The sequence below is a fragment of the Aulonocara sp. 'chitande type north' Nkhata Bay genome, linkage group LG23 (assembly GCF_057382095.1).
Source record: "Aulonocara sp. 'chitande type north' Nkhata Bay isolate Kocher_YH1m ecotype deep benthic linkage group LG23, A_spYH_male_GT1.1, whole genome shotgun sequence".
Taxonomy (NCBI): Eukaryota; Metazoa; Chordata; class Actinopteri; order Cichliformes; family Cichlidae; genus Aulonocara; species Aulonocara sp. 'chitande type north' Nkhata Bay.
In genome coordinates, this window is record NC_141365.1 from 28,823,015 (window position 1) to 28,850,073 (window position 27,059).

General features: G+C 43.9%; 1 protein-coding gene across 1 annotated transcript; it reads left to right on the forward strand.

The window, feature by feature from the left end:
* Positions 1-27,024, forward strand: LOC147302033 (kinesin heavy chain-like). Its single transcript, XM_086282936.1, has 26 exons — positions 1-616; positions 4,312-4,399; positions 5,204-5,277; positions 7,873-7,977; positions 8,274-8,322; positions 8,405-8,460; positions 8,721-8,808; positions 9,678-9,802; positions 9,904-10,008; positions 10,098-10,246; positions 12,859-13,007; positions 16,441-16,622; positions 16,982-17,050; positions 17,139-17,345; positions 17,441-17,593; positions 17,688-17,885; positions 17,969-18,086; positions 19,202-19,266; positions 20,293-20,402; positions 20,910-21,011; positions 21,095-21,155; positions 21,922-21,993; positions 22,067-22,171; positions 22,288-22,504; positions 23,239-23,350; positions 23,500-27,024. Exons 1-25 carry the CDS (start codon positions 491-493, stop codon positions 23,325-23,327), a joined length of 2,862 nt encoding a protein of 953 aa, XP_086139062.1. The 5' UTR covers positions 1-490; the 3' UTR covers positions 23,328-23,350; positions 23,500-27,024.
* The last annotated feature ends 35 nt before the right edge of the window (positions 27,025-27,059 follow it).

A 27,059-nucleotide genomic window follows, 5' to 3' on the forward strand; every position in this document is an offset into this window, starting at 1 on the left:
GCGAGCGCGCGCCCCGATCACCGGTAAAGGACGATGCGGCTGTGTGCGCGCACACCCTCCCCGGACTCGGTGTCTCTGCAGAGCGGACAGCTCCCCGCTCAGTCCTCCTCCGCCGTTGACAACCTAGTAAAAACGCCACGTTTCCGCGCGGCTGTCGATGCCACAGCCGCGGGGCGAGGAGGCCTGTAAGCTCCACCGCAGTCCGAGCTCCAATCCGAGACGCAGCACTGCGGTTTGTCCGCTTTGGCCATGGCGCAGCGGAGGAGGCTCAGATGAAGGACGCCCTGCGCATCGGCTAAAAAGCTGGAGGAACTTTCCTACTGCTGAATTCCTCTGAACACAGATGTGACACTCCTTCTTTAGAACAGGAAAATTCTCGACTAGCTACAGAGACTAAACCGACCAGGCCCCACTGGAGGTCCCTAAACCTCCCTTTGGGCACCACCGGACAGAGGGGGCGGTGTAAACATTGGTAGGAGCAGCAGAAGCCATGGCAGACGCGGCGGAGTGCGGGGTGAGAGTGATGTGCCGCTTCAGGCCCCTGAACGAGGCCGAAATTACCCGAGGAGACAAATACATCCCCAAGTTCAAAGAGGACGACACCGTGGTCATAACGGCAAGTCTGCACACACTGCTGTCACCTCAATGCTGTTTACCTGTGTATGTGTGCGCGCCCAGTGATTTAAAGGAAAAGACACCTGCGGACCAGACACGAGTGCTGAGCCATACTGCAAATTTCGTTGTGATCGATATTACCGATACTAATATCGATACTGTTTTAACTTAAACATTTTGTACTATATGTACTATGGGCTATAAAAAAATAGAAATAAAAAAGGTTAAGACATTTTTCATAGCGCATATTTGAGGTTTTTTGGGTTTTTTTGTTTCGTTTTCACAAAAAATATGTATAAATAATTTAATATGAATCAGTAGGCTTCATACTGAACTTAGAAGATAGAAGCAACAGAGGAGCATCCTATTGCGCTAGTATCGATCTGGCGCCAATACTAGCGTTGGTATCGATACTGTCGATATATGGATCGATCCATCCACCTCTACCTAATGCCAAATACGCAGTAAGTCTTTGGTGGTACAGAGGAGCATTACAGCAGCTTGGAAATATTTACTTACTATAAAGACTGCCTCTTTACACCTGTATGATGTTACTTATGTTATTATAACTGATCAAAACTGTCTGATGCACTCATATGTAACATCTCAGTGGTTCTCAGTTGGATTCAGCTCTATGGGAAGTGCCTATACCCATCAGTAGGAATCCTAGGCCTACTGCACCAGTATTAGGCCTGATGTGGGTGCATGTGGGGGACTTTATGGCCCTCCTCTGCAGACAATCAAGGATATTTTTATTTGTTATACAGTCAGCAGAAATCACACACAAATAAATACATAGTGAGGTATTTAAAAGACCAGTGACAGCTGGGAGTCTACTGGTCCTACATGTTGATAGGCCTATACTGTATATATAGCCAGACGTAAGCCAGCATAGACACTGCCTCCTTCAAAAGCCACTTTATAATACAGCCTGCTGCTAAGTGTGTGATTCAGTATGTTATTAGAAATTATAGTATAATTTTATTTACAGACCAATATTTAAAGGTAGGCACATTAGAATACATGTGTATCAAATCAGGTTTTTACAGGAACAACTAAGTAAATTTAGTACTATGTGAGTAATGTTAAGTTCTTTTAAATGCTGCGTAAGTAATTTTTGGTACTTTTAGGTAAATGTAATTTTCGCATCAGTCATTTTTACTTTTGAGTCTATTGCATGAGTAATTTGTAAATGTAAGTACTTTTAAGTGAATGTAAGTACTGTGTAATATAATATATAGTATAATATGCATGATATGGCCTGCCCCTCAAAAAGTACAGCATACTTATGATATAAGGTGGGCAAATATTGTTGGCATTTCTGTTAAATTGCCAGAGAATAACGCGGTAATTACAGAATAATTATCACCTTTAAGTATTTGTAGGTAAATGTAATTGCATAATAATTATAAATAAAATACACTGAAATCCCATTTAATTACAGAACAATTACTTCATTAGTGGCAGGGTGAATTAGTGTCACAACCTAACCTCATGCAGGTGATGAAGGTCACTGACCCACTGCCAAACCGGTCCTGCTGCATGGTGTTGCAGGCATCTCCACGTCTGTCGCACGTGCTCAGTATGAGTCTGCTCTCATTTCTAAAGGTCTCACAGGTGGACCTGCTCGTTCATTGGAGCTGCACGACGCTGGGCTGTGAGCACACGTCCCACTACAGGATGTCAGGGCCTCGCGCTACCCTCACAGAGTCTGTTTCCGACAGTTTGTGGTTGAAACACGTAGTCGAGGAGCAAGGTGGGGGTCATTTCGTAGAGCTCTGGCAGCGCTCCCCTTGCTTCTTCAGCACTGTCCGTCTGACCTCCACACTCTGGAGACTGGTTCAAAAACTCTTCGGTGGAGGAGTTGGACAACCTGTGCAACCTGGGGTGAATCGGTCTCTCCATTGCACCTGCTGTCACTGCTGAAATGGACCCACACTGGTTTCTGCTTCCTAAAAAGGCACAGTGGTATCCCTGGAGTTTAACTGACTGCGAGTCATGCTGTGATGATCATGTGTTCCCTCAATATTTTTGAACAGTTCAGATCTCTTATTAAAAGGATCCGACCTCAATCACCTGATGCTCTGACGCTTCAGAAACGCCTGCGTTTATTTTGTACAGGACCTCTGAAAACATGTTCTTTTTATTCTTAGTGAGCCTGTACCTCATGGTACCTCATTCTTATTTATTTGTACATAAATGGATAGTTTTTCTTTTTACATCAGATTTGTGCTTTCTCTGTGACCCTACCATCTTAAAGAAAAAGGTGAATTTTTCTGTAAAGTCTGCTGCAGAGAGAGGGTGACTGAAGACGAAGATGTGTCACCTCCATCAGCAGCCCTCCGTTATCCGTGCAGTTGCTTTAATCGCCCAGCAACACTTTCTCCTCTGTCAGGACAAACTTGCGCACCGCCGCCTCGTGCCATCAATCAGCAGAGCAGAAGCACATTACCGACAAACACACCCGGATACTGTCTGTGTCAGGGGTTTCTCTGCTGTATTTTGGGGGCTCGGAGTGCTGCTGCCGCTGCCTCCAAGTGCTGAGGGTGGCGTTTTTGCAGCGGGAATGAGGCTTTTCCCCTTAGAGCAGGAGTCAGGAGCTGGATGAATGATGGATGGCAGTTACTGGAGCATTTTGAAGAAATGGTAGAGATTTCTGGCCCAGCTTCACCCATTTTCGAGCTGCACCGATAAAGAGAGAGAGGATGAAAACTGATAGGTTAAAGCTCTGAATCCAAAATCCAAAGCAACCAATCACGCATGTCCACAGAAACATCCTCTAATGAGGCAGCTACAAGTACCATCTTTTTTTGTCCATAAACTGGAGAAGTTCAGTTTCTTTGTCCTTTGCAGCAGGTATAGAATTAACTCCATCAGCATTTTGATTGGAGTATATGCTTATATATATGTATAAGTATATAAATGAGAGGAAGACTCAGGGAGGAACAGCTGGGGAAACACTGTGGAAGCTTATTGACAGAAACACGAGATCCAAAAGTGAAAAATCACCACTCGATTCAAAGACGTGATGCAGGAAATAAAGGCTACGGTAAAGAAAGCATAGAACACAGGAACCCAGAAATCCAACGACACCAGGAACGACAATAAAACCTCAAAAGAAGCCCAAACTCATTCACTCAACAGACACTTTATTAGGTACACCTTCCTCGTTTCTCCTTAAGAGCTGCTTTAATTCTTCATGGCACAGATTCAACATGTTGTTGGAAACATCGTGCAAAAGTGTGCCAAGAAAATATCCGCCCACACCATTACGCCACCACCGGCGGTGTGAAGCGCTGATACAATGGCAGGTTGGATCCATGCTTTCAAAGTGTCACCCTACCATTTGAATGCTGCAGCAGAAATTGAGACTCATCAGAGACTCTTAAATATTTGAGCTAACGAGCAGTTAAACGAGTGTACCTAATGAAGTGACTGGTGGGTCACAAAGAATTCAAAATAAAGCAAAACAAGTCGGCGGTCTTTGTATCCATGTTTGCATCCTTTTCCCAGAGTGTTTGAATCTTCGTGCCAAACCCCCTTATCTGGTTATTTCTAACAGTATATCTGCATTATTGATACAGTTTGGTGAATCATGTTTTAAATATCACGGGCGACTGGGAACAGCTGTGTTCGGTGCTGCGATGACTCTGAAGCCTGTCGCTGTGTGTTTTTGTCTTTGTCATTGTGAATCAGGGCAAACCGTACGTGTTCGACCGCGTGCTGCCTCCCAACACGACGCAGGAGCAAGTGTACGACCAGTGTGCCAAGCAGATAGTGAAAGGTAAGAAGCTTTAAACTGAGGAAGCATAGCTCTTTATGTAACCGTCATCTATCGAACATCTGCACACAAACTTAATCTGCTCTTCATCCTTTTTCATTGTTGCTTTACATAATGGAGCCATGGAAATGAGTGTTTCCCGGAGCAGCAGGGCTGATGCTGGAGTTTTGGGGGGCTGACATTCATTTTTAGGCAGTAAAACTACATCATTACTATTAGATATTGTATGCATATGTACATGTAATATGTTAGAGTTGTATTCATAGGCCAGCTATTTAAAAATGTCTCCTCCCACCAGGGTTTATATGTTCCAGCTGTATGCCACGAATCCATGAATTTTCTTCTTCCATTCCTGCCTGGCAGCTCCATCTTTAACATCCTTCGTCTATCATATGGGTTGTCCCTCTTCTGCACATGCTCAAACCTTCACTTACCTCTCTAACTTTGTCTCCAAACCCCGAGCTGTCCTCCTGATCATTTCTAATCCTGTCCATCCTGATCACGCCACACCTCCTATACACTGAAGGTAAAAGCACTTCTGCACAGGACACACCTGTGCGTCCTTCTCTTCCAGCCTCCTCTCTCCTCTAGATGCATTTTAGGAGTTGAAATGTCCTTCAACCCAGCGTACAGTTACTGGTTTCTAGTATAACCTCTGAAAAATCTCTGCAGGTAGCATCAGTAGATGGATGCGCTAGTGTTTATAACTGTGAAGGTTTAGTGCTCATTTACCGGAGAAGCGGGCTGGACTGTGTCTGACTGTGTCTGACTGTGTTGTTGCACCCTTGTGTCTTTGTGCTACTCCAGATGTGCTGGGCGGCTACAATGGGACCATCTTCGCCTACGGGCAGACGTCCTCCGGGAAGACCCACACCATGGAGGTAAGACGCTCATTAGATCATGTGTGCTCTTAAACCCTAGTGACCAGATGTCAGCTGCAGAGGGGTTTCATTCCTTTGAAGTTACAGCTTTTTTACATAAAGGTGACTAAAGACTATCAAAGTGACAGCAAATACTCTCTAAAGCCCTTTGTGTAAAGACGTGCGGTGACTTTTATTTGGAACTTTCAAACAGTTGGCGGATTAGAGCACAGCGGGCGTTGTGTAACAGGCTTACTGCCAACAGGAAACCCACTCAGGCTCGTGCGAGGGGTAGGATTCAAGGAATCAAAAGCTGGTAAGGTTAACATCTTGGAAAAGCCTTTAATCATCACGTCCAACTCAGCGTGTGTTTTAAAGGAGTGAAATTGAATGAGTAGAAAATGGTCAGAGGAGCTCTTCGTCATTTCGACATGTCACCAGTGTAACTTCAGCTCGGAGTCTAATCCTCAAGCCTGGTTTTAATTCTCTGATCTGATCTCTGCTTCACCCTCTTTAAGTCAAACTTTTAAGTCCACTTCTGAACCCAGATGTTCTTTTTTAAATTTCTTCATTTAAAAAGGCTTTAAAATTGGGCTTTGCAGCCCCAGGACCTGGGTACCTTGCAGCCATTGAGTCGACCATGAATTCGTCTCGATACCAAAATATTCTAGAGTAAAATGTAAACTGTCCTGCTACGTGAAACCTTAGAACTGACAGAGGATGCACTTTCTTTGCAACGCGCCTGTTCAGCTAATAACAATGAAAATCAGTTTAAATCATATAGCACAAGGTCATGACAACAGTCAACTCAACATGCTTTATATCGCAACATCCTCTGTGAGCAAGCAGTTGGGGACTGTGGGTAAAAATAACCCGCCGTTTATAACAGGAAGAAACATGGCAACATGCTGGAGCTGTTTGGGGAGTTAAGAGGAAAGAGAAACGAGAACGAGAAAATAGTCACCATTTGTTGGTCACCAGCGGACGTTTCAGGCTCCGGTTGCCTAGGAAACCCTCTAATGTATTTACCACCCTCAACATATGGCAGCATTAAAGAGCCATGTTACACACATGAAAAAGACTGACCCTCTACAGTTCGCATACCGCCACAACAGGTCCACTGATGATGCCATAGCCCTGACACTACACACTGCCCTGTCACACCTGGAGAAGAGAGACACGTATGTGAGGATGCTGTTTGTAGATTACAGCTCAGCATTCAATACCATCGTTCCCTCGAAGCTGGACAGGAAACTGCAAGATCTAGGACTGAGCAGCTCCCTCTGCAGCTGGATCCTTAGCTTCCTGTCTGACAGACGCCAGGTGGTCAGACTGGGCAGCATCACCTCATCCCCCATCACACTGAACACTGGTGCTCCACAGGGGTGTGTACTGAGCCCTCTCCTGTACTCACTCTACACCTACGACTGCACAGCCACTAACAACTCCAACATCATTGTGAAGTTTGCGGACGACACTACAGTGGTGGGTCTTATCACCAACGGTGATGAGACGGCTTACAGGGAGGAGGTCAGCGCCCTGACCCACTGGTGTCAAGACAACCATCTCACCCTCAACGTCGCAAAGACAAAGGAGTTGATAGTGGACTTCCGGAGGTGCAGAGAAGTACACACCCCCATCACCATCAACGGCGCTGCTGTGGAGAGAGTGAGCAGCTTCCGGTTCCTTGGTGTACATCTGGCTGAGGATCTTACGTGGTCAGTACACACAAACAAAACAGTGAAGAAGGTGCAGCAGCGCCTCTTCTTTCTCAGGAGACTGAAAAGATTCGGCATGAGCCCCCGCATCCTCAGGACCTTCTATCGCTGTGCCATTGAGAGCATCCTCACTGGATGCATCACCACCTGGTATGGCAACAGCACCGCCTACAACCGCAAAGCTCTCCAGCGAGTAGTGCGGTGCTCTGAACGGATAATTGGAGGTGAGCTTCCCTCCCTCCAAGACATCTACAGGAAGCGCTGCCTGAGGAAAGCGGGGAGGATCATCAAGGACTCCAGTCACCCCAGCCATAAACTGTTCAGACTACTTCCATCAGGAAGGAGGTTCTGCAGCATCCGGTCCCGTACCAGCAGACTGAGAGACAGCTTTTTCCATCAGGCCATCAGACTGCTGAACACGTCATAGACACCTCAGCTTCACTACTGGAACTTCAACATTATGCACTCCATACTGTACAGTAACGCCACTGTTTTGCACATATTCAACTCTGTATATTTTTATATATTTTATTTATTGTTTACTCTATTTGATTTGTAAAATATGTGTATACACACACACACACACACACACACACACACACACACACACACACACACGTAGAAAAATATTTAGTATACACATCCAGAAATGCATACACTATTATATATTGTACATATATTTATTAGTTTCAGATGTAGCCATTCTTGTATTTTGCTTGTTTACATTATTGTATTTTGCACAACTCTGTTGCTTGTGAAGCTCGAACACAAGAATTTCACTCACATGTGCTGTACCAATGTACCTGCACATGTGATGTGACAATAAAAGTGATTTGATTTGATTTGACTGCAAAAACTGCATCGCTGTAGTATAACACATGACTGTTGTTGTGTTCAGGGCAAACTGCATGACCCGCAGCTGATGGGAATCATCCCTCGCATCGCCCGCGACATCTTCGACCACATCTACTCGATGGACGAGAACCTCGAGTTCCACATCAAGGTGAGAACAGGAGTCATTCACAGTTTACCTCCTGAAAAATGAACTAAATGTCAGGTGTGAGCCGCTGCACTGGAGACCTGCAGCCTGTGGCCGTCTCTGAGATGTTTGTTAACAAAGTCTGTGAAAGGAAAAGCACACACAACCCAAAAATGTTTTATGTGAAATAAAAGGTAAATGATTGAGTTTACGGTGCAGTAAAGACCTTAAATCTGACAAAGTGAGGAAGATGAATTCATGTTCAGGGCAATGAATTAAAAGTTTTTAGATTTGTGAGACAGATGCGTTTCTCTATGCAGGTCTCTTATTTTGAAATCTACTTGGACAAGATCCGAGACCTGCTGGATGGTAAGAGAGGCTGTTTATCTGAAGCACTCAGCAGTCTGTTTTTCTTAAACTGTGACTTTTGTGATCTTTTTTCTGTCTGAAGTGTCAAAGACGAACCTCTCCGTCCACGAAGACAAGAACAGAGTGCCCTATGTGAAGGTTTGTGAGCTGAGCGAGAGCTGTGACACAGTCATGTGAAGAGGTTTATATATTTAATCTCCCCGTGTGCCTGAGCTGGAGCTTCAACTCAGCGAATGTTTAATTTTAGATGAACGAATGATTCAGTTACCGTTTTAGTCGTGTGTGCAGGTTTAGTACACCTAAAAACCTTAAAACTGCGATTTTTCGGTCTTTTCTTTATCCTGTAATCGATGCTCATGTCCACACTGGCTGCTGCAGGTCATGATTCTCCTTTTCAGGGCTGCACTGAGCGTTTTGTGTCCAGTCCAGAGGAGGTGATGGACGTCATCGATGAGGGCAAATCCAATCGGCATGTAGCAGTGACCAGTACGTATTTTTATATGTCTGCTTCAAAAGCGGCACATTTTTAAAAGGTTTCCTGGTATTCATTTCTACACTCACTGACCACTTTATTAGATACACCTCGCCTGTATCATGTTGGGACCTTCTGTTGCCTTCAGAGCTGTCGTGAATCGTCATAGATTCGACAAGTTGCTGAGACATTCCTCAGATTTTGGTTCACACTGTAGAGCAGCTGGTCTATCCACACAGACTCTCTGTGGTGGAGCTGTACAGCATCAGCAGCTGCTTCACCTCCAGTTTGTTCCTCCCGAGAAACTCTACAGGAGGTGGAGTCACTGTTGGGCCTTCCTCAGCACTGTAACTGTGTCTTCTGACCAGGAGAGGTCCACAGTGATATAAGGCCCCATAATTTGAAAGAGGAAACCTTCGCCATGCAGTCACCTTTAATATTGAGGAGGGTAGGGGCAGTTTCTCCCTGAAGTCGATGATGACCTTCTTCCTTTGTGTTGATGGACGCGTTCGCTCTGCTCATCCCTGCAGGCTGAGGTGGTGGGAGGAGGTGGCGCTTAAAGTCAACAGGTTCTGTGTTTATGGAAGTTAGGCGAGGGGCAGCCAATCTGCTTCGTTAGAAGCTGGGAATTGTTCAAAACTATTTGTATGGAGTCCCAGAATAAACACAAAAGGTCCTTTAACCTCTTAATATCCATCAAGTTAGCGGCAAAGCCCTAAAAGTCAGGATTTTAGCACAGCTCCTGAAACTTCTTAAGGAGGCAGAAACACCTCAATATCTAGATTTAAATGTTTTAATTTCACCTGAAATCTTAAAAGAAGATAAAAAGCCTTTTCTGGTTTCTTTTCTGCGGTTGTAATGATTTTTTTGCTTAATTTTGTAGACATGAACGAGCACAGCTCTCGCAGCCACAGCATCTTCCTCATCAACATAAAGCAGGAAAACGTAGAGACGGAGAAGAAGCTGTCTGGGAAGCTCTACCTGGTCGACCTGGCTGGCAGCGAGAAGGTTGGTCCAAGCGAGATCAGAAACGTGTCGTTAGGGTTTGCTTCAAGACTTTCCTGAGCTGTAAAGCTGATTGATAACCTGTTCGATCGCTGTTTGGTCAGGTGAGCAAGACGGGAGCTGAGGGGGCGGTGCTGGACGAGGCAAAGAACATCAACAAATCTCTCTCAGCGCTGGGAAACGTCATCTCAGCTCTGGCTGAGGGCACCGTAAGTCCATCCCACTTCTGTTTCGTATGTAAGTGAAGAAGTATGAAATATTAGAAAACCTCAGCACAGCTGTATTTTCTTTTCTTCAGAAAACCCACGTGCCGTACAGAGACAGTAAGATGACTCGGATCCTGCAGGACTCTTTGGGAGGGAACTGTCGCACCACCATCATCATCTGCTGCTCACCGTCCATCTACAACGAGGCCGAGACCAAGTCCACGCTCATGTTTGGACAGAGGTATCTGCGAGCTCTTATGTCTAATGTACTCAGTGCCAAAACAGGGCAATGTTTTTTACTTTCTTTTTTCCATTTTTTCCATAATTAATGCATAAAAAAAACAACAGAAATTTTAAAAAGGAGTCTTTCATCCTTTAAACAGCTAAGATTTTACGTACCACCATATACAGTTTCATCTGAAGTAACCACAACCACCTCATATTTTTAACAGAGGAAGAGAAACACAAAAAAAGTTTCCTCCTTCATAGCTATGTTCATCAAAGACCTCCAACTACCCTGCCCCTTCCCTGGTACTGCTCCCCGAACCCACTGCACCTCTACTCCTATGCAGTGGAACCACATCCGCCACATACTTTCAGATACTTTTTGTCCCACTTCTTCTTTTGTCCAGTTTCCTCTAATTTTTTAAGGCCACACTGCACACACTGCTCATATATGTCAAGTTTTTAGCTAATAGCTCTCTGGGAATCACCTTGTTGATCCAAAAATACTAGTTTATGCCTGTCAGACTGTGTTATCTTTGGTATTTTTCACAGATTCAACCAAAGAAATTGGAGCAAATTATGATTAGACTGAGGCTACGTCCACACGTACACGGGTATTTTTGAAAACGGAGATTTTCCGTTTTTGTTTAAAAAAAAAAAAATCCCGTCCACACATAAACGCAAAAACGAAGGAAAACGCTGCTAGGAACGTGCCAAAGCAACAGGTGGCGATATATTCCTAACTGTGTAGAAATGTTGGCCAATCAGAAGTCTAGAAGCCTGGGTGCGAAAGAGTAGACAAAGATGGCTGAGTACTATGTGTGGAGGGACAGAAACTGTGTGTGTATATGTAAGCATGTAAACACTACAGAGAGTACAATTAACAGTATTTTGTCTAAGTACGCCATTGTAGAAATTCATTTCACCGAAACAATAACGTGGCGCACAGTGTGACGTCAAAAAACCTTTGACCTGCGTTTTCTCTGTTTTCCTCATCCGCACCTAAATGCAAAAACTGAGTTTTCGAAAATCTCCACCCTGGCAGGAAAATCTCAGTTTTCAGTGACCAAAAACGGCGTTTACGTGTGGACGAAAGGTGCAAACGCATAGAAAAATCTGCGTTTTCAAAAATACCCGGGTACATGTGGATGTAGCCTGAAAATTAGTTTAAAAAACAGCCAAAGACATTCAGAAAGCCTGGAGAACTGTTGCTCGAGACCACCTTAAAAATGACAAGAAAGTCTGACTCAGGTTATATAAACCTTTCCTCACATACAGCTGTTACGAAGCAGGAAACTGGATCCTCAAATAGCTACAAGACAAATTTTTTGCACTTCTGCAAACGAAAAACGTAACAATTACAAAAGAAAAAGCTAAAGTCAGTTTTGAATCAAACACAGAGTTGCTGTTTGTGTTTGTGGGAGAGTATCAGTGTATCCAGTCCATCTGCGAAGGTACACGGTGACTCATTTGGTGCAAACTAGCAAACAGATGGCTCTGAGATTCCCGCTGTGCATCTGGGTTTATTCTTATTTATAGACTCCGACACTGCCGCCTTCTTGTTTTCACGTCATGTAAAACTGAGAATAATGAACATTTTCTATTTTCTACACAGTTTTTTCCTCACACTTCATTCTGAAGCACATTTCATTCATCTGCTTCACTTCTTTAGATGTTACAGTTTCATAAAAGTGACGCGTCTGTAAAGATCCTCGACAGCAGCGATGTAATCATTTATTTTAAAAATCAAGCTGAAATCCACTGAGCCTTGATCAGTGAGTTCAGACTGAGCAGTGTCACAGAGGCTGATTACTGTGCAACCATCTGCCCTCGGCTAAGAGGAAATTCAATTAATTAGGAGATTTCCATCATGAGAGGAAAGATCGAGAGGGGCGGAGGTCCTCTGGGAGAAAGCAGACTCACACATGTAGCATGTGGAAGTGACTGTATTAGGTGGAAAGGTAGAAAACACACTCAGAAACAGCTGTAAAATGTGTTGCTTTATTTCCACTAAGACAGCAAAAACATGCTTACCTGCAGGGAAACGGGAAAAAAGGCGTAAACTCTTGGATGCTCCGACTACTTTCATCTGATCATGCTGAATGTTGCAAACTTGCATGGTCAGATGATCAAATTCCTGCCTGTGTGGGGTTTTTTTGTAAGCTCTTGTTTTCAGCAGATGATTTTTAAAGAAGTAGAAACTAAGTAGTGGAAAATAAACCTGAAAATGTTGTTTTTAATCATTGTAATCAGGGGTTAACTTGACATTTGGTGGGCAGGGGAAGACTGAGATCCTGTGTAGCTGTGCAGCAGGAATAATCACAAAGAAGTCACCAGATTATTAGTTTTCTTTGATTTAAGCTGCTGAATCAAACACACTTTAATAGATGTTACATGAATGTGGAACATAAAGGTGGAATTTGATGCCTAAAACTTAATCCCAATCTAACCCCTGTCCATTACTGTAAGATGAACCACACTTAAAGTTCAGCTCAGTATTTTGATTCGATTACTATATTAACTCAATGAGCTGGAACAAACTGTCAATAGAGTCCAGAGAAGAAGTCTAACAATCAGGCACGATGAGATTAATTAAAAGACTAATGCTTACTGTCTGTGTCCGCTCAGAGCGAAGACCATCAAGAACACAGTGTCTGTGAACCTGGAGCTGACGGCCGAGGAGTGGAAGAAGAAATACGAGAAGGAGAAGGAGAAGAACAAGAACCTGAAGAGCATCATCCAGAGGCTGGAGGCTGAACTCAACCGCTGGAGAAACGGTGAGATTAAAGCAGCCTGCAAGGGCTGATTAAAGGAAACAGCTGCTGTGAGCTCCTGAGTGTTGATCGGTGGTTACGCAGTGGGATGTTGGGTTTTTGTGACAAACATACATTGTTGTTGTATCGTACAGCTCCACAGTAAGTTATGAATAGTTAACGTGCTGCCTTTCTGCTTCCTGTGCACTCATTTCTATACCTTTAAATAAATGATATTTCAAAGGGAACCCACCTTCTGTTGCACAGTTGCTGCTTGGTGGGACTTATTACAGAGTCCTGATTAACAGACCTCAGCCTGAGATGTTTACCAAGCTAATAAAGAGGCCCTAGTTTTACAGCAACTGCTTTGTGAACGTGTGATGGGAAGGTGGACGAAGGGTGGGATGGACAGTCGTGGTGAAGACAGAGCCAAGAGAGAGTTTTTGATTTAGCAGGCGAGTGATCCACGGTCCAGCCCTCACCGATGGCCATGAGCTCTGGGTAGTGACTAAAAGAACAGGGTTGTGGGTACAAGCTGGACTCCCCAGAGGTAGTTTGGTGGCCTCCTCGACGCCTCTCTTTGGAGTTCTTCTGGGCACGTCGACCCTTCAAGAACTCCAGAGGAGGTACGGAGAACAGAAGAAGAAGCTCCTCTGCCTTGCCTCCTTAGTGTTAGAGATCCAGCAAGGTTACGTTCTCGTGCTGACGCTGTTCGGCATCTCCTTCCCTACGCCCCTGAACTATCCTTTAGGTGCCATGATTTCGTATCACAGCGGGACCTCCAAAGCCTGATAGATTGGTTTACCCAGACCGGTAAGGACTTTGGGCAGACTTTAAAATTAAAGGCTGAACTTGCACCAGGCAGGAAAAAAGTGCTCAACACGTTCTATTTGAGACGTCTCAACATGAGAAACAACCACAATAAGGGGATATCAGAGCACCCCATCCAACTGGTGGAGACGTACCACCTGGGAAGAGACCCTCGATAGACCCAGAAGTCACTGGAGTTATTAAATATTTCATCTAGTGTTGATGAGGAAAGGACGTCTGGAAAGACCTGCGCAATCTGCGACCTGACTCTGGATAAATGGAGGGAAATGGATGGATGTTTTGTAATGACTCACAACACAGAAAGCAATCAAAGTGGAACATCATCAGCAGCCTCCTTTTCTTACATCTTAACATGTGAATACCTAGCAGAGCGTGGCTACTCGTTCACCGCTCGTCTGCTTATTTCTCTGTGCACCGAGGTCTGAAGGACCTGAGGAGTGGTGACGCTATTTTCCTGAGATTGGATTGGTCTGTAGGAGCTGTTGCTCTCCAATCTGGAGCATCATCAGCTTCAAAAAGTTGAAAAGCTTTGACACTTTATCACCCGAGTATCTTACAGACTGTCTGGACTTTTTGTCATATTTGGCTGTAAAATTACAAAATAATTCTCATCTTACATGAACCATTTAAATTTCCGCTGTAGCTCAAACTGTGAAATGCACATAGTAAAATCTAGGAGTTGCTGATTTTTCTGTGTTCAGACGTTGTGAATGCTTTGCTATACAGTGATACGCCGAATATTCCAGTAAAACTCGCCTTCTCTTTTTTCTAAAACCGTTTGAACGTTCATTTAAAATGAGTTTTATTTATACAGCGACGAATCACAACAACAGTTCCCTTAAGGTACTTTATATTCTGTAAGATGAAGACCCTAAAATAATACAGAGAAAACCTCAGCAGTCAGACGACACCCACCCTGTGAGTAAGCATTTGGTGACAGTGAGAAGGAAAAACCCCTATTAAAGCTATCAGAGATTAAAATGAATTGCTGATGATTAAATAGTGCAGTAGTGGTGTGTACTAGTAGCTGCTACTTTGTTTTTAGGAGACTTTGACCTTTGACCTTTGAGAGTCAGATGCTCTCTGTGACACACACACACAGAAAATGTTTTTTTCTCCATGCATGCCAACAAGCAGAAATTTAAAAAAAGTGGGCGGCGGCCTGAGAAACTCGAGTGTCATTAACCGCACAGGCTCTTTTAGGTAGCTGTGTGTGCACATGCTCAGTCTGTGACGTCTGGAAATCACATGTAATTACTGCTCAGATTAATCTGCCGCTGTGATAATGTGTGGGGTCTGATCGGCTCACGCCTTGTCCTGCCCGAATGTTGTAGATTCTGCATAACCCCACCATGAAGGACGCCACGCTGCCTGTGTGTGTTTCCCCACCACACTTCCTCCCTCTCTGCTGAGACTGCAGGGTCTTCTTCACAGCATCCTCGCCCTTTTTCCCCCATTTCTGTTGCATAGTAACCACTCCTCCTCCTCCTCTCAGTCCTTTCTTTGCTTTAATGCCTCCCCGCCTTCACCCCCCTCCTCCCCCTTTCTTTCTGTGGCCATTGTTGCATTTTAATGTTTAATTCCCCTGTGGATGCTGATAACACTCCCCCTCCTTAGCATCAAATCAGCTCAGCTGCAGCAGCCAAAGCTCCTGACATGTAAATGCAGCGCTCTCACACACACATACACACACATCATGTTGATACAGTGTTTGTGGTTTGAGTCAGCCGCTGGCTTCCTGCCCTGCCGTTTAAAAGGAAGCAGCTCTCCGCCTCCTTCAGTCTGTCCTCGGCTCCATCTCCTCATTAGCTGCTGGCTTTTATCACCAAACCCACAGTTAGAAAATCAATAATCACACAAACACTGGTGAAGTCAGCATGATTTCACTCAGTCAGTATAACTGATGCAGTTTTCTCCTGAAGGAAAATCATCAGAATTGTAAAAATAGTAATAATAATAGTAAGTTGTGTGCTGGCTTACAAACGTAGCCAGCCCCCAAACCTGATGTTTCAGGAAATGCATCAGGTTTATTTTAATTATCTGATAATAACTTATCTAATTTACTTTGATAAACTACAGTATCCTGGTGTTATCTTGACTGCAAGGCAACAATTGTTCCTTTTATGTTAAAGGACTGCTGCCAGGATTTACTACCCTACACGCACGTTGCAGATGATTAATTTGGTTTTGTGCATTACAGTAAAACGTCTCCACTTTAGTCTCTAACGTCCAAAAGAATTTGTGGTTTGTTCAGATGCATCTTTGCAGACCCTAAGCTATGCTGCTGTGTTCTTTTCAGAGAGGTGAACCCTTCTTCCCACTTCATTTATGAAGCCTGCTTGAGCATCAACATCTGGTTTGTTACTTCAAAATGCGTAAACTGAGGCTTAGTTATTGCACTTATTACAGTATTTAGACTTTTATCGTGATTTAAAAATTCTTCCACAAAATTAAGATTATATGATGCGACGCACTGAGGCATGATGTAACAACTATGGTGCTACTCGATGTGACACCATACCACAACATATGGCACGATCAGAGTGTTTAAAACGTCGTCACACTAACATGTGTGAATATAATGGATGCATGAGTAGAATATCTAACAAGTGAGTTCCTATCGCAGGGGAGAACGTTCCTGAGGAGGAGCAGCAGAGCTCTAAAGATCAGAGGAGCGGCGAGCCGTACGACAACACTCCCATCATCGACAACCTGCTGCCAGCCGGAGGAGGTGTCTCCGTCTCCGGTGACGAGAGGAGGAAGTACGAGGAGGACGTAAGGAACCTGTACAAACAGCTGGATGACAAGGTGAGCAACAGGACGAGGCTAAAGCTGGTTTATTGTAAACATGTCACATACAGCTATCTCAGGATGGGTTTTATTCATCTTCTGTCTGGAACAAAGTGTTCTAGCTCCTCCCCCTTCCTTCTGATTGGCTGCCCCTCATAAAAATAGATTTGAATGGCAGGTGGTTCACCATATATGTGAACCACCTGCCTATATATATATCATATAGCTGATATATACCTATATGATGAACCACAGAGCCAAGAGTGTTCGATCAGTCTGAAGCCTGAGCTTTGGGCTCACAGGGATTACATGTACACATACTGCCCTTGTTATTTAAACAATTCCTGAAACTCTGTATATTTTATTGCCGCTGACAGGATGACGAAATTAACCAACACAGTCAGCTGGCGGAGAAACTCAAGGAGCAGATGATGGATCAAGAAGAGGTTTGTCTCCCAGCTCAGGTTAATAGTAATGATAGAGCATGCCTGCGTATTTCCTCTGACACGTGTTTTTTTTTTAAAATCTGTGCAGCTGCTGGCGTCAACACGACGCGACTATGACAAGATCCAGGAGGAGCTGTGCCGGCTGCAGACGGAGAACGAGCTAGCCAAGGAGGAGGTGAAGGAGGTGCTTCAGGCCCTGGAGGAGCTGGCAGTTAACTACGACCAGAAGAGCCAAGAGGTGGAGGAGCGAAACCAAGCCAACGTGCAGCTTACCGAGAAGCTGCAGCACAAGACGGTGGGTCGTGACTTTCCTGAATACTACTCGATTACACATGAAGTGCAGCGATGCAGAGGCATGCTGACAGGCTGTCTTTGTGGCGGCATCCTCAGGCGCTGCTGTCGGTGCTTGAGAGGGAGGTGAGTCAGCTGCAGGAGCTAAACGGCCTGCAGAGAAAGCGTGCTGCCGAGGTCCTCAACCTTCTGCTGAGAGACCTCAGTGACATCGGTGCCATCATCGGCACCAGCGATGTCAAGACGGCTGCGGTGAGCACCCACGTCCACATGACAAAAACCTTACCAACCTTACCCGAAACAGACACATGACCCTTTAACCCGGCCCGTCCTCCTTCCCTCTCAGTGCTCAGAGATGAAGGGGAACGGCTCGGCGCTGGAGGAGGACTTTACCGTTGCTCGCCTCTACATCAGCAAGATGAAGTCCGAGGTCAAGTCTTTGGTCAACCGCAGCAAGCAGCTGGAGAGCGCCCAGGCCGACGCCCACCGCAAGATTCAGGCGAACGAGAAGGAGCTGGCGTCCTGTCAGCTGCTCATCTCCCAGGTAAGCGTCACCTGACGTCGTCACGCTAACAGAGTTCTCCTGGGGTTTGGTAGAGTGTCAGTCACGTGTTGCTGTCCCTGCAGCATCAGGCCAAGATAAAGTCTCTGACCGACTACATGCAGAACATGGAGCAGAAGAAAAGGCAGCTGGAGGAGAGTCAGGACGCTCTCACCGAAGAGCTCGCCAAACTGCACGCTCAAGGTCGGTCCTAGAAACCTCCACAGACTCTTAAAAACCAGACTCATTTATACAGTTAGGCAGTATGAGCACAGCTGACATGTCATCCCACCCCGAAAAAAAGAAAAGCTCAAAACAACAAAGACAAAGATGTTTCTAATGTATGAGACACCACTTTATCCTTTTAGTTGTTACTCATTCAATAACCATTATTTAATCAGTGTGTTTTTTAGGTTTTCTTTATACCTCAGTTACACACAAAGAAAGCACTGGAAGGTCTTTAATTTGAACTTTATCCATCACTGGAGTATCACATAGATTAGGACTTAACGACACTGTGTCTTACAACATGCAGGGTGCTCTGAGCACGAGTGGCCAGTATATTATGTCTGAGTATCACCACAGGGGCTAAAGTGGGATCTGGCAGGCGGGGGGACCTTAGGATCAGGTGCATCAGTGCTGTGTGGTGAAAATAATTACTCAATAATAATAATAATAATAATAATGATGATAATGATTATTATTTGCTGCTCTATCACTAGCTAGACACTGAAGTATCACAACTACGACTTCATTTGCATCTGCACCATGAACGCATCACATGAAGGTATAAGTGGGCCGTGGGATTTTATTATTTTATTATTACTGAGCAAATGTGTCCATGCAGTCAGTCTGCAGCACATAAGAAATAATTGCCAGTAATGTGCATTAAACTGCCATTCTGAACCTTTGAGGCCGTCTTTAACCCCTGCATCCACATTAGTCAAATTTCACAAGCATCATTACACTTTCTTTGGTTTTTGCTTTTGTGGAAGAACACAGTCACCTTATGACATATCCAGGCGATGGATGTGATATAGTCTTGCACATCAGAGGTTTTTTTTTTTTTACGATTAAGATGAATTTGACAAAAAGGGTGGGCTGAGTAACTACGCTATGAAGGTGAGGGTTTGTCTTTGGTTGTGTTTGAGTCTGTGAGTCTATGGTTTGACCCCCGGTGGGAAGTCTTTTGTCTGTTTCATCAGACTTGATTTAAATTGTCTTTCAGTAAAATATCTCATAGTTTGAAGTTTGAGAGTTTAGCTTTGTGAGTAAATTTGGCTGCAGTTTCTGACACAGCACAATTATTCTGTCTTTAGAGAAAATGCACGAGGAAAAGGAGAAGGAGGACATCGGCAGAGCGGGCGGAGACGATGACATCAAGGTAAAAAAAATACAGCACAAAATTGATTTTGATTTTTACAAAATATTAAAATCTGGAACCTAACAGAGTTCAGCACAGTCTGAACTCTGTTAGGCAGCTTTCTTGTTGTTTCTTTAAGTCGTCTTCAGGAATAGTTCTCCAGGCTTATTGAAGGACATTCAAAGCTCTTCTTTGGATGTTTCTGCCTTTTGTTCTGTTCTCTGTCAACATGATCCCACACTGCTTCAGTAATGTTGAGGTCCGGGCTCTGGGGAGGCCGATCCATGACTGATAGTGCTCCACTGTGTGTTTTTACTGCATTAACAATGTGTTTGAGATCATTGTCACGCTGAAAAATGAAGCTGTTGACAATCATATGCTTTCCAGATGATTTTGCATGGTGTATCAAAATCTGATGGTGCTTCTCTGTTTTCATAGTTGATAATTTTAACAAGGTCTCCACCACCACTGGCTGAAATGCAGCTGGAAAAATGCTTCTAAAGATGATCAGGTACAAGCACTGGACTGCAAATGAGTGAAAAAGCAGCCAATGTCCAAATAAAACCTTTGAAAGAGCTTCAGAAAGCCTGAGAACTATTGCTCAAAAACAATTGAAAAAAAAGAAAATCTGGCGGCTTGGAAGTAAAGCGTAAAGACATGAGGGTTGATTCAAGACATTTGTTCATATTTGTTCATGTTGCAGGTCAGATTGAAGGCAGGAGATCCAGTAACTAGTAGTTAACTACTAGTAGTTAACTACTAGTTACTGTTAACTAGATAACTAGTAGCTGAGACACTTCCAAGTAGCCAGATTTAAAGTGTTAGACCTAATACAGTCTAACACAGTCCATGTCATAGGTTTATCCAGTATTTAAGTGCTCCAGACTGACCCAGAAAAACGAGCAGCTTCTAACAGGAAGCTCTTGTATTTTGGATCATGGATTTGGGATTATCATAGGGTTATTTTAGTGCGTCATGTTTCTGTTCAGTGTCCTCTGAGGGAATAATGTTGCCAACCTCAGCTCTAATGTGTTTTTATGTCTTCAGAAAACGCTGGAGGAGCAGCTGGAGAACCACAGGGAGGCTCATCAGAAGCAGCTCAGCCGCCTGCGGGATGAGATCGAAGACAAACAGAGGATGCTGGACGAGCTCAGAGAGTGAGAAAACATCAGCAAACGCACACACTGACGCACACAAACCAACTCTGAGGATGTAACAGCACAGCAGGGGGGAGACGATGGGAGATTAGGGGAGAGATATCACAGGGAAACCCACAGATGTGCTCAGGTTTGAAACCGTTCTACACAAATCCTGATCTTTTCAGACGAGCTCAGGCCATGAGCAGATACACACATATACCCATTTTAATATTCCCCTCAGCCCTCAGAGTAGGGATTTCCACTCAAGTTGTCTTCAAAGGGGGACTACTGAGGAGAAGAAGCAGCTCAGAGAACAAGTGCGAGCAAGGAGCTGCTGCCTGAAAGCGATCAAAGATCTGGGCTCAAAGTCGGCTTCTGCTTCAAAAGAAGAGTTAACATGACTAGAAAGTGACTTTCAAGGCCTCAACCTGCAACTTTAGAGCCTCCAACTAAACATGCTTCGATTCCAAACCACATTTTCTGAAACTAGAGAGCGTATTTATTAAAACAGTTTCTCCCTCTCAGTCTAAATCAGGGGCTGTTACTGGAGCAGGAGCGACTCATGTCGGATTACTACAAACTGCAGGCGGAGGAGCAGGAGAAGAATGCAAAGCTGGAGAGGCTCGTGTAGGTGAACACAAGCATCTTAGAGTTAATTTGAGACAATAAAAGTGTCACATGGTTTGATTATTGCTCTGTTTTCTGTACAGGCTGCTGAATGAACAAAGGGAGCAGGCCCGAGAGGACCTGAAGGGTCTGGAGGAGACTGTGGTGAGACTCAGTGATGGCCCCATAACTACTCTCACCTTTGAAATCACAGCTGTTCTAACCTTAGATGTCTGTTTAGTCACATAGCAAAGCAAAGAAACTGCTGGAAGTCTGCACCAATGCAGGCTTACTCAAAAACAGTGCTTTGTAATATATTTAATGAGAATAGAGGCAAGTCAGAGGATTAAAGAAATGTTGTTAGTATAGTGCATCTCATTGATCCAGCTGTTCACAACTTCATCCCAAAGAGTCGTTCGGACATATTTCTTAAAAGTGCACTTCTTTTTCTTACATTTACATAAAAAGGGGAGTTTCAGTGATCGAGCCTCAAACGGCTGTGATTTGATGCTGTATAAATGGAACAGAATTTAATTGAATACCCTGAGTAGGGATGGGAAGCTGGATACTGGTGTTTCAACGCTGTGTTGAGCTTACGAAGCACTGATCTGAAGTGCCGTTCAAAACACCCACTTCACATGACCATGGCTTTTTCAGGTTTCACCCTAGGTTTGGCCGATGGTAGAATAAACCTGATGACATCTTTAATTCAGTTCAATTTAATTTAAGAGTATTTACATACAAATGAATTCAACTGAACTGAATTAAAAGGAAAAAACCAACAGTCTGATGATTCCCTATGAGCAAATACTTGGCGACAGTGGGGAGGAAGAACTCACTTTAAAAAGGAAGAACCCTCTGGCAAAATGTAAATCCCAGAACTATTATGTGGGTCTAACTTCCAGCTTTCACTTCCTTCTTGTTCACTCAGGCCAAAGAGCTGCAAACTCTGCACAACCTGCGCAAACTCTTCGTCCAGGACCTCACTGCACGGGTTAAGAAGGTAGATCTTTTTACTGTTGACACATATGACTGGTCGTTTAATGTAGTTTGGTGTAATTTTCCTCTATTATAAGAGTGCAGAGCTTGACTGTGAGGAGGGACTCAGCAACATTGCACAGAAACAGAAAATCTCATTCTTGGAGAACAATTTGGAGCAGCTGACTAAGGTCCACAAACAGGTACGGTTGCTATACAGAGGCTGAATCCATAAAAATATTATAAAACAGAAATGCTGAGCGCTGTGAGATACAGTGCGATAAAATAATGCTCAGTAACTTCATGCCGCCGCCCTCAGCTGGTCCGGGACAACGCAGACCTTCGCTGCGAACTGCCCAAGCTGGAGAAGCGTCTGCGAGCCACGGCCGAGCGAGTCAAAGCGCTGGAGAACGCCTTGAAGGAGGCCAAGGAGAACGCCATGAGGGACCGCAAGCGCTACCAGCAGGAGGTGGACCGCATCAAAGAGGCTGTGCGGGCCAAGAACATGGCCAGGAGGGGATACTCTGCACAGATCGGTGAGGTTTTACTTCCATTTATTATTTCACTGAAATAGATGTGCTCATGTGACAGCTGTCGGACAAAGAAGACCGGTTCACACAGGGGTGAAACCTGCCACCAGCACCGTAGCTGAACCTGGACACAAATACATTTCCGAATGAGTGATAGTGTTTCTAGATAACTTCTATATGTTTAAATAACCATCTTTACGCTAAAGAGTAGCAATTTAAATTGGTTTTGCTGAAAGCATGCTGATTGGCAGGATTGTTTCTGTGGCCTGGACACTGATGCTTTTGTTGCTGTGCTTTTAAAACACAGATTACAGCCATTTGTGTTGAGAACACTATTGCAAATAGATGTTTATCAGCACAATCTGACTCAAATATTTGCAAAATTTTCCAATTTGTCTGAGAGGGATTGTAGTCAGCCCAAGTCAAACTGCAATTTTAAACCTGTTTCATAGTACAGATTATACCCTGGTGACTGAGGTGGGGAAGAACTCCACTTTAACAGGAAGTGACTTCCAGGAGAACTATACTCAGGGAAGGGCAGTCAGGGATTCAATCCCTCTGAGAGTAGCTTTTGCAGTTGATATTTCAACCAGAAAAATTGAAATATCTGAGCTGGTTTAAACTTGAAACAAACAAACAAAAAATAAAACACTGGATAAAAAAACAGACCTGAATATGGATCCCTGGGAGAAAGATAAATCAGCCAATGGATCAAGATGTTCTCTTTTTTGTGTTTTCAGCAAAGCCTATCCGGCCCGGACATCATCCACTGTCCTCCCCGATCTGCAGCTCCATCAGAGCCGGAGGTGTTGATATTCATAACAACTGAACCCACAACAGCAACATAATCCTGTGAGTGCAAAAATCTGTTTTCCATTTTACGAAATATAATTTCCTTTGCTTGTCTTACACATGGCTACCACCAGGGGGCGGTTAACAAATATATCACTTACACATAAACTGGATATAAGACAGTCTCAGAGATTTGCCTCTTGTTGCAGACGACCATAAACAACTCAGTGCATGCTCACCACCCCACCTGGATCCACAAGCAACGCCCCTCCTCTTGGAGCACCAATGGGAGGCCTTCACGACAGACTGTCATCGCTCGGAGAAGCACCATCCAAACATTGTGTAAATACTGATGAGACATATTTAATTTGCTGAATGTAGATCTCAGAGGCCTCGTTTATAACACATTCGCTGTTATAAGTTTAGTTTTCTGGATCTTCTGATGGTAGATTGTCGTTATTATGCAACAGGGCAGCACGGTGGCACGGTGGTTAGCACTGTTGCCGCGCAGCAAGAAGGTCCTGAGTTCAATTCCAACATCAGGCCGGGGTCTTTCTGTGTGGAGTTTGCATGTTCTCCCCGTGTTTGCGTGGGTTCTCTCCGGGTACTCCGGCTTCCTCCCACCGTCCAAAGACATGCAGCTTGTGGGGATAGGTTAATTGGATAATCCAAACTGTCACTAGGTGTGAATGTGCGAATGAATGTGAGTGTGAATGGTTGTCTGTCCCTGTGTGTTGGCCCTGCGACAGACTGGCGACCTGTCCAGGGTGTACCCTGCCTCTCGCCCTATGACAGCTGGGATAGGCTCCAGCGCCCCCCGCGACCCTGAAAAGGACAAGCGGAAGCGAATGGATGGATGGATGGATTAAAAGCTCGAAGTTTATAAGTGAGGCCCTGTATTAGAAATGAAAATGAAGCTTAAGTTTTAGGTTTGCGCAGCTTTACAGGAGAAGGCAAACGTGTCCGTTTTTAGATAAGTATTGTTTAACGTTTTAGGAAACAACTTGCTTTTTTCCTTTTTTTCTCAGTCGTCATGATGACAGAAGTGACACCACTCGAGTGTATCTGATCAATATGAAGCTACAGCCAACAGACGGTTAGCTTAGGTTAGCATAAAGACCAGGGAATGGCAATCACAGAGATCTTTGGTCCTGTACCCTATATACCTCTTTGCAAACAGCCACTTGTCATTAGGTTGGTGGAAATACACATTTTTCCCTTGTGATCCAGTGGTTGCCAGATGATTGCTGCCTGGTCTCTAGGCCTATGTGGCTGACGCTACAGCAGCATCCCTCCAAAATGGCAGTCACACCGAAGACAACAGTTTACTATGGATAAACGCCTCATCCCACTCCGTAGCCTAAATGGCGACCATTAGGTTGATAATTGCTCCGAGCTCTTTATGGACAGTGTAATCACTAAGTGTGTTAACTACAACTCATTGCAAAAAAATTTAACACGCATAATCAGCAAATTACGCCCCAGCTCATTTACATCAATGCCTGAAGATGATTTCTGCTGTTAGCTGGGTAGCCCTAACATGCATGCTACCTGCATATTTTGGAAAACATCTACAACTTATTTACAGATCCTGAATTGAAAATCTCATCCATATTTTTTAGAAGTATTTTAACTATGGACCAAAAAATTGTACCCACCAAAAACAGACTCACTACAAGCTACTAAACTGTAAAATGATGGCATGTGACATAAAACATTAATGTATTATTTATAATATAACGGAGAAGAACTACTCTTCCCGCAATCCTTAACTGAAACAGCGGCATCTCTGATTGGTGGAAGTTAATAATAATAATAATGGATTGCATTTATATAGCGCTTTTCGGGGCCCTCAAAGTGCTTTACAAGTTGCTGTTGAATGACATTGACCTTGGAAATGTGTAAACCCACAAACATCAGAATGGACGAGTTGCAGTCAGGAACATAGCACCATGCCACATCGATAACTTGGCTACACTTGACCACTCACGCACAATACAAACTACAAACACTAAATTCTAGAAGGCTGGAAGTCGGTTGCTATGGAATCTAGGATTTGATTGTATTATTGGATGAGTAGTTCTTTCACTGTTAAAAGTCATTATGTACACCGCAGTGGATTATCTACTAATTGGAAGGTCAGTGGTTCAACTCCCGGCTTGTCTTGTGTTCGTGTTAAAGTGTCTTTGGGCAAGGAACAGAACACTGAGTGGCCCCCAGTGCATCCATGAGGGAGAATGCTAGGTTCAAAGCACTTAGATGCAGTGAGTGGAATATTTATTTCTGGAAACAGAACTTAAAATAAAAATGTCTGTTTCACCATTTTAACCTAAGCTAACTGCCTGCAGGATGTAGCTTCATGCTTACTTTTATGGATGTGATTTGTTTCAAAGCAGGGCCTTTAAGTTTCTAACCTCGGTGATGTTGAAGGTTGTTGCTGGAGCTGGGCAGCAGAAACATGCTTCCACACAACTGTCTTTGCATGTGTCTTGTCTTCCAGATTTTATAACTTTTGTGTTTACACTTTTGTTTGATTACAGGTGACAATCAATAAAAAGAAACCCTTTGATTTGGTTTTAGAAAACATGCTCTGGGCTTCAAAAAGATTTTTCTTTTTTTGTCGTTTTGCAAAGAGGGATCTCATACAATTAAATTGCGCTGCTGTAGCTCTTGAGGAACACTGACCAGCCAATCAGTTGCTCCTAGGACTATGAGCCTGGTTTATAACTCTGGTTTAAAGCTGATTTAAATTTTTTCTCCCCACACAATTTCAGTGTCTGGATTGTTGTAATAGTCTGCACTCAATCTGTAAAGTTTCTGATTGGCCAGTCAGAGTCTTTAAAAACAGATTCAAAGGCAGAAAAAAGGTTTTTCCCCTCAGGCCAAAGTAATTAAAATCTCAGTGGATAAGCTGGATAAGTTTTTGCCTTTAGAAAACTGAAATCATCAAAACAGCACTCCAGCTTTAGAAATGAACACATTTCTCTACATTGACTTGTGACTTTGTAACTTTCTTTTTTAACGTCAAGACTGTAATTTAACGAGGCCTCTTGACCCTTTAGTGGTACATTAGACGTTTGTGCTGCTTTCCTTTATGGTGCCTGTTTAACATATTTTTATGTACATTATTGTCTCAGTGTAAAAGGCCCAATTACAGTTGTTCTTTGGTTATAGTCTACCATTTTAGTTTCTTTTAGGTATCAAAGAGTAGCAGTCATCAAGCTCGAGGACGATACCCTACAGTCAAGCTTGATGACTGCTACTCTTCTAATGACGACCCCCACCCTTTGAATTAGCTTCTTGACCAGTGGCAGTTATTGAGCTTGATGACTGCCACTATTCGACCAGTCATTGGGCTGGATGAGTGCTGCCACACTTGACTGCTACCCTGCTGAACATAAGGCTGACGCCTCGGGTAGGACTGGGCCTTAGTTGTGCAATGTGACTTTCGGGCTAGTTGCTTTTGTTTCTGTGGATGTTGCTGTAGAATGTTACACTTTCGCAATGGCTTAGTTGCAGGACAGCAACAAGCACAGACGACGAATAAGTGAATGTAACTGCATGGACTAGAGCTTGTTGTGTTAAAGGCATGCTCAGGGAGGGCAGTTTCTGTACAGGATGCATTTACCTCATCATGTTGTACATTTTTTGTTTTAGCTGTAGCATCGTGTATCCAAATATATATCTTACAACTGATGCAATTAAATCTAATAAAGATAATCTATTTAACTTGCTTTTTTTGTGTGCATTTCAAAATTAGAAGAAAACC